Source organism: Muscardinus avellanarius (assembly GCF_963383645.1).
Source record: "Muscardinus avellanarius genome assembly, chromosome: 4".
Classification (NCBI taxonomy): Eukaryota; Metazoa; Chordata; class Mammalia; order Rodentia; family Gliridae; genus Muscardinus; species Muscardinus avellanarius.
The window spans coordinates 43,413,286-43,424,920 of NC_137789.1; the positions used below are offsets into that span (position 1 = coordinate 43,413,286).

The 11,635-nt window shown below is 46.1% G+C and overlaps 1 protein-coding gene across 1 annotated transcript in view; it reads right to left on the minus strand.

Annotated features, from left to right (window-relative positions):
• The window catches only part of PTDSS1 (phosphatidylserine synthase 1), a gene marked incomplete at both ends in the record, with an annotated part of 64,452 nt that extends 54,533 nt beyond the window's left edge, over window positions 1-9,919 (minus strand). Inside the window, one exon of the mRNA XM_080694241.1 lies at window positions 9,741-9,919. Coding sequence (XP_080550367.1) covers window positions 9,741-9,919 — 179 coding nt within the window. The remainder of the gene's footprint in view (window positions 1-9,740) is intronic.
• Window positions 9,920-11,635: the final 1,716 nt, after the last annotated feature.

The following is an 11,635-nucleotide window of genomic DNA, read 5'->3' on the forward strand; positions in this document are numbered from 1 at the left end:
GCCCTATTCTTGGAGGATCATGAGACACCAAAAAACAGTCATTAGAATAGCCTGGCTCTAAAGGGAATGCTTTTGATTTATAGGAACTGTGCCCTAATAATAGCAAAAAGCCCTACTTGGGGTGCTGGCTCCTTTCAGAGGCTTTGTAGGGGGCTGTGCTTCCCACTGCTCAGGAGAGATCGTAAGTCATGGTCTGGGTCACATAATCCTTACCTTGGCTTTTCCTGGCCTTAGGTTCTTATCCATGCACACATTTTCCCTTCTGGCAACAAAACAGAAACCAACTGTGATACTGAACTAGCTTCTGACTTTCTTCCTGGGTGTACAGTAGCTACTAACAAGACACCTCAAAATGCAGCCCCCCAGCTTCCAAAGCGGTGGTTTCTTACCTCTACCCAAAGCATGAGGGAGATGAAGCCCCCCCCCCCCGGGGGGTACATCACGCCCACAATTCATGCAAAGGGAGGCGAGGGAGGTGGGTGCCAGGAGCCTGGAATGCTGATTCTAGGTCAAGGTTGCTTCACTCAACAATAATGACACATACCTACGGGCTGGGGAAGCAAAGTCCGTTTCCCTCTCTGCCAAACCCAGGGGTGCTCTGGACACGCACCAATGCAACTCTGACCACAGACAGCAAAAACACCAAAGGAGAGGCTTAAAATATGACTCATTTCACATCCACGGGGCACGGTTCCCACTTTGTTCAGGGTGCTGGGCACACAGCAAGCATCCTCAGTATAATGGATGGCAACTATGTGCCAGATGACAGGCAGAACGGACCAAGCAACTCCAGGAATATAAGGCGAGTCACAGTCTAGGCCAGAGTCCGCCAACAGCAGCTTCCCTGTTCACACCCTTGCAGAAGGTGGCCCAGGGCCCATGGAAACCACCAGCAAATGCCTACAAGCCCAACTGGGGTTTCAAGCACCTCAATGCCTGCCAGATGTGGCTTCAGCTAGTATAGAGAACTACCCAAAGACAGAATGTCCTGAAAGCAGGGAAAGTATAAGAGCCATGAGTTAAAAAAAAAAATCTCCTGGGTTCAGAACCTAGGTCCACACACACAAAAATGTACTCATGAGAACTTTTGGACTCAGATTCTGTGTTAGTTTATGATCTGATAGCTACCTATAGGCAGATTTGGAGACTTCAAGAAAGCAAGGCACCTCCATTCATGTCACTCAATTCTGGTCAAGGCTTTCTCCCCGGGGCCAGGAAATCAAGAATGTGTAGAGTTTCTCAGGACTCCTTAAGGCTTCTAAACTAATTGTTCCTCTCCACCTCCCACAACCTCCTTCATTTCCTTTAATATGAGTCCTTTAATATGTATGTCTCTAGACATACATGTCAAGAGACCAGTCACTGCAAAGGATCCTCTCTCTTAGTGAAAATGTAATCCCAGGTTACAGACAGGCCAATGGCAGCTAGCTCAGATATCATCTTTAATGCTACATTCAATCTATTTTTTTTTTATTCTGAGGATTGAACCCAGTGGCATTCTACCTCCAAGGTATACCCTCTGCCCTCTTTTTTTTATTCTTTATTTTGAAACGGGGTCTCATGGAGTTGCAGAGGGCCTCACTAAATAGCTGAAGCTGTCTGTAAACTGTGACCCTCCTGTCTCAGCCTCCCAAATGCTGGGATTACAAGCACGCGCCACCATGCCTGGTTCATTCAATCTATTTTAAAGAAAGTACATAATTTTTGTCAAGACTTATTGCTGATTATCAACTCAAGGAGAATAACATTTCAAGTTCTTATTGATAAATGATTTATGTCCTGACCATTCAGCATTTACTGGGTGCCTATTGTGGGAAAATTAAGATATGTGGAAATTGACATAGAAACAAATATTACAATATGGAAGATACAACAATAGAAGATATTTCGGCCGGGTGTGGTGGTGCACGCTTGTAATCCTCGCGTGGTGCACGCTTGTAATCCTCGCACTTGGGAGGTAGAGACAGGAGGATCGCGCAGGTTCGAAGCCAGCCTCGCTGGCTTAAGAGACCCTGTTTCCAAATAAAAATATAAAAAATAGGTGTCTGGGAGAGTAGCCCGGAGGTAGAACCAGGAACCCCAGTACCACAAAAAAAGAAGGAGGAGGAGAAGGAGAAGGAGAAGGAGAAGGAGGAGGAGGAGGAGGAGGAGGAGGAGGAGGAGAAGAAGAAGAAGAAGAAGAAGAAGAAGAAGAAGAAGAAGAAGAAGAAGAAGAAGAAGAAGAAGAAATTTAGAAGTACAGAAGCAGTTCTTCCTTTGTGCTTCTTGAAACATCAAGGTATCCAGAAGCTGGGCATGGTGGCACACGCTTGTAATCCCAGAATTTGGGAAGCTAAGACAGGAACACTGTGGTTCACAGACAGTCTCAGCTACTTAGTGTGGCCCTTTACAACTCAGTGAGACCCTGTTTCAAAATAAAGAATAAAAAATAGGGCTGGGAGTATAGCTCAGAGGTAGAATGGCCCTGGGTTCTATCTCTAGTATCACATATACACAGCAAAAGGTATCCGGGAGGACCAACCAAATGGGTTAAAAAGGGTGCCATGGGCTCATGAGTAGGCAGAAGTGCCAGGAGGTGCTTTCCAGAAAGAGAAGCAGCTTTGTGTGTGGGCCAAGGACCTGCCTGGGCGTGCTGCGTGCAGCCAGGGGAAGGGTGAGGCTGGAGGAACAGACCTACCCTATAAGGAAAGACCTGAGTCCAGCTTGTACTTTTTGACAAAGTGTTTGGTATTCAGCAAATGATTGTAAGCAGGGACAGATGGGATTTCACAAATTTGTCCTAACAGATCATGAGGACAGCCTTGAGGGATGGGCTGCAAGAAGATGGGGTCAAGACCTGAAAGCATGCTGCTCTAGAGGGTTAGAGGTGTGGAGCTAAGGCTTGAGAACAGAGAGGAGAATAGCACTGAGAGCTATAAAGGACCAAGAAGACCTGCTGAAGATAGTGAACCCCAGGATGTCAGAAATCTGGGCTAGATAGAACAGGGACTATTGAAATTTTCAACTGAATTAACCAGGAGGCTAGGGCTGAGAAAGCAGACCAAATTGACTGGACTAGTCTTGGTCAATGGATTATCTGAGAATGAAAAACTAGTAAATTCCCTACAGAATTATGGAGGAACAAGAAATTGTAGCTGAAATGCTAAACACAAGTATTTGGAACAGACTAACTTGAATTAAGGCTGTTTACTAAAGACAAGTTTGAGAGACAGAAACTTCTAGGTATATAATCTCTCTGGGGTAAGATACCATCTAAAACAAATCGGAACTTCAGTCACCCAAGTGCCTATTAACTACAGATGACCCCCAAAATATATGGCATATTTTCCCTTTAATAAGTTTATAATGTAGCCAGGTGTGGTGGTATATTTGTGTCCCAGCATTTGTGAGGCTGAGACAGGATTGCAGTTCAAGGACAGCCTCAGATAATACTTAGTGAGGCCCTTTACAACTCAGTGAGACCCTGCTTCAAAATAAAGAATAAAAAATAGGGCTGGGGGTGTAGCTCAGAGGTAGAATGTCCCTGGGTTCTATCCTTAGTACCGCAGGGGGAAAAAGAAAAGTTTGTAATTTCATTAGGGACATAAAATATCAAAAATAGAGTTTAAGAAAAAACATTAGGAAATGCTTATTTAAATTCAGTTTTAAAATGTGATTCAAGCTGGCCATGGTATTGCACACTTATAAACCTAGTACTTGGGGGGGCTAAGATGGAGATTGAAGGTTCGTGGCCGGCCTCTGCAACTTAGCGAAGCCCTCTGCAAACTAGTGAGACCCTGTTTCAAAATAAAATAGGGAGCCAGGAGTGGTGGCACATGCTTGTAATCCCAGCATTCAGGAGGCTGAGACAGGAGGATTGTGGTTCACGGACAGCCTCAGTTACTTAGTGAGGCCCTCTGCAACTTAGTGAGACCCTGTTTTAAAATAAAGAATGAAAAAATAGGTCAGGGGATATAGCTTAGAGGTAAAATGCCCCTGGGTTCCATCCCCAGACCTGCAAATAAACAAACAATAAAATAGGGCTGGGGGAATAGCTCAGAGATAGAATGCCCAAGTTCAATTCTTATCACCACACACACAAAACTGTGTATGTATGTATGATTCAAATAGTAACTGGGGAAGAGAAATCAATGGGGTAGGCATCAATGTTAACTGGATTTGAAGTACAACCTAACACAGTGTTCTAAGTACACTCCAGTCTAATCCTAGTATACAATCACATCAGATAATTAATACTGCTGGTAGCAAGGAACAAGGACATCCAGGGCTTCTGGCATTGGGAAAAAAAGGATATGATGTACATAAGGAAATAGGACCAAGACATCTGAATCAGCAGTATCAGGAAACATTTTCTAATGGGATATTTATATGACCCAAAAGGAAAGATCAGGGAAGCCTGGCCAGGACCCATGAGAGAACCACAAAGAAGGTCAGAAATAAGCCCAATGATAAAATGACGAACTAAAGTACAAAGCCAATAAGGGAAGTTAAATAAAATATATTATTAAAATAAATAAAAAGCCAGGTGCAATGGGGCATGCCTGAAATACTACCACTTGGAATACTAAAATAGGAGGACTGTATATTGAAGACCAGCCTCAGTAATTAAGTGAGAGCCTCAGCAACTTAGTGTGATCCTGTTTCAAAATGAAAATTAAATAAAGCAGACACAGCAGCAGCACCTGCAATATCAGTATGTAGGGGGCTAAAACAGAAGGACTGCAGGTTCAAGGCTGGTGCACAATAATGAGACCTTGTTTCAAAAACAACAACAACAACAAACACAGCTTGGGGTATAGATCAGAGGTAGAACATCTTTGGGCTCCATCCTCAGTACCACTCAACAAGCAAGCAAGCAAGCAAACAGACAGACAGACAGACATGTTCCTGTTTCCCTGCCCTTGTCTATCTCCTTAGTTCCACATCCAGGAGACAACTAGCATAGACAAAATGATGATCACTTAGGTACAGCAATCAGCAAGAAGGCACTCTCCTGTAGGCCTGGAATGACTTTTTGGTGAATAAGTGCTAAAAAGGTTGATTCTACCATTTAATAGAGAGATGGGCTTCTTTTAATAAGATTTAGTAGATTTCAAGGTTTTCAAATCAAAATCTTCAGTGTTTATACCTAAGGCCATTCTGTATCTCCAAGTTCACCCACCTCTAAAAGCAGAGTAAACATAAGGGCGCTCAGAAATTATTGCACTCTGAGCTGAAGACAAAGGTTTTCCTTGCCCACTTTGGCAGAGTGAATTTATAAGCATATGTCTAAGCATCTAATCTATAAAAACATTTATTCTGAAATGTGGCAAAACAAGCTTTATCAAGCCTTAGGGAGATGCTCAGATAACATCTGACTCTTTTCATGACTTCATGACGGTGACAGGGATGGGAGATTTAAACACTGCACTTTAACAGTGAGTTGGCCTGGTTGCTTTCTGTATCTGTCAGCTTTGCGTCACTTAAATGAAATGCCTGACACCGGTGACTTGTGAAGAAAAGGCTTATTTGGCTTACAGTTTGGGGACTCAAAGTCTAAGTGGCGTAACACAAGCCCAAGTGAGAGTTGTCCCTCTACCCTGTCCCCTCATTTCACAGCCAGCCATGGTGGGCATATGTGTAACTGCATCACAAATGAGGGGCAGGGTAAAAAGGAGGAAACAGGCTTGCTTCATTTATAACCCTTTCATGAGGCTTCAGGGGACTGCACAAAAATTACCTTCCAGGAACACTTACACCATTGATACAAGAACCTCACACCAAGCCCCACCTATTACAGGTTTCACCACCTCTTAATATCACCACTCTGGGACCAAGTCTCCAATCATAATGGACCCTTGGGTGACAATCAAACCATACCCCCACCATAACACTGTCTAACAAAAGAACTACCTAACAAATCTAAACCCATCTCAGACTTCTGGGCAAGGTATCTAATCCTTCCCAGTTCACCACCTGTGACATTACCCAAGTACAATTTCTCATATATTAGTAAAGACATCCCCAAAGTATTTTCCTATTCTCTTAGACTAGTTGGTCTTTGCAAGACAAATTTAAGGATTATCGTTAAAGTTTTACTGAAAGAACTGCACTGAACAGTTACCTAACTTAAAACCCTTTTAAAATAAGAATAAGATTATATCGCTAATCAATACAAAAGAGCTCTAGACTGAAAATTTTTTTATTTAAATCATTACTTTCAGCCAGGTGTGGTAGCGCATGCTTGTAATCTCAGCATTCAGGAGGCAGAGACCAGAGGATCACAATTTGAAGACACTTAGTGAGGCCCTTAGCATCTCAGTGAGACTGTTTAAAAAAAAATAAAAAGAGTAAAAAAATAGGACTAGGGGGTGTAGCTCAGAGATACAATACGCCTGGGTTCCATCCCCAGTACCACACACACACACACACACACACACACACACACACACACACACACCAAAAAAAAAAAAAAAGACTAAAAAATAGGACTGGGGTATAGCTCAGAGGTACAACGCCCCTGGGTTCCATCCCCAGTACCGGAAAAAAAAAAAAAAAGAAATCATTACTTTCAATTTTTTTTTTTTTTTTTTTTTGGTGGTACTGGGGTTCCTGGAAGCCCTTCTTCCTCCGGGCTACACTCCCAGACCTATTTTTATTTTTGGAAACAGGGTCTCTTATGCCAGCACGGCTGGCTTCGAACCTGCGCGATCCTCCTGTCTCTGCCTCCCAAGCGCAGGGATTACAATTGTGTGCCACCACGCCCGGCATTACTTTCAATTTTTATGAAGATAGAACTATTCTTATAACGTCTTACTTAAAAGTGTCATGAGTCATTAGGAAAAATGAATAAGATACAGTAATTACTAACTCTACTAATGGTGCTTATGGTTTTATATAAGGTAAAACTTAATGTTCATTATGTGATTTCTATAAATTAACATTAGAACGAAAACTGTTAAACCAACCTAGGTCTCCATCAACAGATGAATGGATTGCAAAATTATGGGAAATGCACACAATAGAATTCTACTCAGCTATAAAAAACAAAATCAGCCGGGCATGGTGGCTTGTAATGCCTGTGCTTGGGAGGCGGAGACAGAGGATCAAAGGCGGAGACAGAGGATCGCGCAGGTTCAAAGCCAGCCATGCTGGCTTAAGAGACCCTGTTTCCAAATAAAAACATATATATATAAAGTAGGTCTGGGAATGTAGCCCGGAGGTAGAAGGGTTACATCCCCAGTACTACCAAAAAAGAAAATTCATACTCATTTCTTATTCTTTCACTACTGCAATTTATCAACTGCCTTGCCAGAATGTGGCATAAAAAAAGAAGTTCCAGAAAAACATGACTTTCAATATTAGAATAGATCTATTTTGAAAGGGGCTATGATAGTATTACAGCTAAAGGTTGAAACTCTTCAGTCTTGCTCATCATTATTTGAAATAAAATAGTACCATTATAAAAAAAAATAGTACCATTATTTTTTCTCATTTTGAAACTCCCTCACTAATCCCATCACTTAAACTTACATATAGCCGGGCATTGTGGCACATGCTTGTAATCCCCGCGCTTGGGAGGCGGAGACAGGAAGATAGCGCAGGTTCGAAGCCAGCCATGCTGGCGTAAGAGACCCTATTTCAAAAATATAAAATAGGTCTGAGAGTGTAGCCCGGAGGCAGAAGGGCTTCCAGGAACCCCAGTACCACTAAAAACAAAAAACAACAACAAAAAAAAACAAAAAACAAAAAACCTACATATAAACTGAAGTTAATGTGAAACAAACATGAATGTTATCCAATGTCCATTTTTCCCATGCCCTTATCCTTTTTCACAATGACAAAGTATACAGTATACTCCAAATATAACTTAGATGGCATTAGCATACAATGAAACCATGTAACAACTAAACCCTACTAAGGCATTTTAATATTTGCTATGCCTTGAGCTGGACACAGATTATCTAAACATGAATTTCATCTTCTTGATGGACCACCTGATGAGGTATTACTATTGGTGTTTTCATTTTCACACAGATTAGAAAACAGAGACTTAGCAAAATTAAGTGACTAACAGCTCTTAAGTGATAAAATCTGATGACATGGGAGTAACCATATTTAGGATAACCATAATTGGGGTCAAGACTACTTTCACTCCAAAGCTAGAAATATCATTGGCTAGATTCTGTGGAAAGGTCTAGTCTACAAAGCATTAGCAAACTTCACAATTATAATACCAGTACCCTCCCGTTATTAAAGGGTAAGAAATTGTTACCTATGCTTTGTACATTTAGGTGACTCATGTAATTGAGCACATAATCAGAAACAAAAGTCAAACGGATGGTGGAGGTAAGATATATAAGTGTGTGGGGGAGGATATTAGTTTTGTGAAAATATGGAAAACTGCAGTGATTCCCAAGGGAGGCACCACTAGAACTTAGGTATGTGTGAATTTTGTCTTTGTTTTCCGTGTTGTCCTATATGTCACTAGACATTTAGTATTCTTTACTCTCTCCTCTAGATTCCAGAAGTTTCTTCAATACTCATGGCCACCCAATCCATATACTCCTAAACACCCCCCCCACCTTGATTAAGAACCACTGATTGTTGAATTAAAAGATCAGGAGATTAGAAATAACATTAATTGAGCACGGTGTATTAGGAACTCTCTTTTCCTGATGCTTAGAAGTTAAATAACTTAACCCAAACCACAGCAAGTTTCGAAACCAGTAGAGTTGGTCTTTTGAGCCACGATGCTATAGTGGAACGCCTTTCCTTTCTTTAAAGAGAAAGGTAATTGTTGTTAAGTAGAAACCAAGATGTGTGTGCTGCTATGACTCAGGAATCAGCTCCCGATTGGGGCTGAGGGGGCCACAGGTGCAGGGAGAATCACAGGGTGTGGGTGTTCAAGAGATGGGCTGGCCAGCTCCTGTGAAAAGATACATATTAGAAGTACTCTGAGCATTTACAAGTGTTTTTTTTAAGGTGGGGAAGGGGATAAGAGTTATGTTGTGTGAAGCCTATGTATTTTGTTTAACACATATACCATTTACTAGGCACCAGGCACCACTCTAACTGCCCAGGCTGTCTCCTGTCAGCATGTGTCGGGTGATGAATGGGCAGGATGCGCGCTGGGTATGGGGCGGGCGCTCGTGCACCAATGTGCACAGGAGGTGATGGCTGTGCTGGAGGGGAAAGATCTTCAGTGGTGTGACTGGGGCAGTGCACGCTGTGGTACAGATGGTGGCTGTGGGGTAGTTACAGGAGACCATGTGTGTGCAATGCATAGCGGAGGTGCTGCAAGGAAGAATCCAGCGGTGCACCTTACGTGGACATTTCTGTGTGTAAGCCCAGTGATGCTGAACACGAGAGGACTTCCACGGGAAGGGCCCTAGATTGGGTCCGGAGCCTGTGCGGGGTGCGTGGCAGCGCGGCGGACTGGGGTGTTTCTTGTGTCTGGTAATGCGTGCTCAAAGTGGTGCACACGAGATGATTCATGCGGTGTGCAGCGTACGGACGGGGGCTGGAGGGGATGCAGAGGAGGGCGCCCGTGTCGTGACGTGCGCGCAGCGATGCTGAGCGTGTGTGTGGGAGGGGGCGACCCGCGCGAGTTCCCGGGGCGGCGGGAGGCGCGGCTGCGGGAGAGGGGGTCTTGGAGGTGGGGAGCCGGGGGCGCGGGCGTGGGGTGCGCGCGCGAGCGGCGTGGGCGGCGGGTCCGCGAGCGCGCGTGCACGGAGCAGCCCCGGCCCCGCGCGCCTCACCTGGTGAAGGCGAAGTACATGAGGCTGACGATGGTGAAGCTGAGCAGGGTGATGGTGTGCGGCCGGTAGAAGAAGTCGATGGTGATGTCCTCCACTTGCTGCTCGTTGATCATCCGGAAATGCATCTTGTAGTTCACATCATCCTTGCTCAGGGTCCGGCTCCCCACGCAGGACGCCATGGCCCGCCGCCCCGTCCTGCCGCTGCGGCGGCGGCCCCGGCCCGCGGAGGCTGGGACCCGGGGGAGGACGCGGCGCTGCGGACGCGCGGCCGGGCGGCGGGGCCGGGTCTGGTGCCCAGCACCGGCTGGGAGCGGAGGGAAGGACGGGCACGGGAGGGCGGGGTCGCGGCGCGGCCATGGCGGCCCGGGCGGGGGGCGCCGCGGGCCGGGCGCGGGCGGGCCGGGGGGCCGAGGCGTCGCTGGGCGCCGGCCGGCCTCCGCACGGATGCTCTGGGGCCCGCGGGGCCGCTGCGAGCCGGAGAAGCGCCATCAACGCCGCCCCCGGGCGCGCCCCGGCCCCGGCCCGGCCCGCTCCCCCCCGCGCCGCCGCCAGATGGTGTCGCCCACTCGGCGCAGCCCACGTGGGCGCGGGGCGGGGGGCGCGCAGGGCGCGGGCCCGGCAGCCTCCGCGGGACCGCCGCTGCAGGTAAGGGCGCCCGGCCCCGCCGCGGCCTCGGGGCTCCGCGGCCCCGGCCGGCGGTCCGCTCGGCCTCGCGGAGATGAGTCGAAGCCCTGCCCCGCCGCGGCTCTGCAGTGGAAAGTGGCTTCCTGCGGAAGTTGGGTTTGGAGAAGTAAAAGGAACTGGTTAAAACCGCCCGCGAGGCCGGCGGCGTGCAGGAGAGGCCCTTTATTACGGAGCCACCCCGCGGACACCCCCTCTCATCTCCTGAGTCCACGGAGTAGTTAGCGGGGTCGCAACCTTGAACCCTGAAAAAAAAGAAGCCTATTTCAGTGTCTTTTCGTGTTTCTAACAAAGTACCGGTACTAGACGGTTATTAATGTGTTAATGGGCTTGACAGTTTTTAAGGGTGTTTTCGTCCATCTTCCTGATGAAGGGCCCCGGTGGAAAAATTATTGTTAACACTTCGCAGGGCCTTTGTACACACATCTGCCCCCTTTTGATCACTGTGGACAAGGGAGTTGACTGTACTGGCCATTGGTTCATTTCCATTCTCTAAACATTTCGAGCTGAACAGGGCTTGAGGCTGGTGGGGAGTACTGGCTTGCAGGGCGGATCCAGAGAAGAGACCTAGCCCTGCTCGCCTAAACAATTAATTGTTAACATGTATAGATAGCAGGGAAATGGTTTTGTAAAGCTACTGCTTTTGCCGGGCATAGAGGTGCACGCCTGTAATGCCAGTACTTGGGAGGCTGAGACAGGAGAATCCTATGCTCAAAACCAGCCTCAGCAACTTAATGAGACCCTATTTCAAAATAAAGAATAAAATAGGGCTGGGTGTGTAGCTGGGAGGTAGAATGCCCCAGGGTTCGATCTCCAGCACCACAAAATAATAATAGCAACAACAAAAACGATAATATACTGCTTTTGCAAATAAAAATGGATACATAATTATATATGCACAAATGCCCTTTAATGCATATGGATGGGGTTTAAAAGTGAAGCTGCAGCCAGTGGTGGCACACGCTTGTATTTCTAGTACTTGGGAGGCTGAGACAAGAGGATCGCAGGTTCGAAGCCAGCCTCAGTAGCTCAGTGAGGCTCTCAGCAACTTAGTGAGACCCTATTTCCAAAATAAATCTGGAGGTACAGCTCGGAGGTAGAAGGCCCCTGGGTTCCATCCTCAGTACCACCAAAAAAAAAAAAAAAAAAAAAAAAGGGAAGGGGCCAGAAGTGAAAGGGACATTAATTTGATTATGGAGACCAAGTGAATTGGA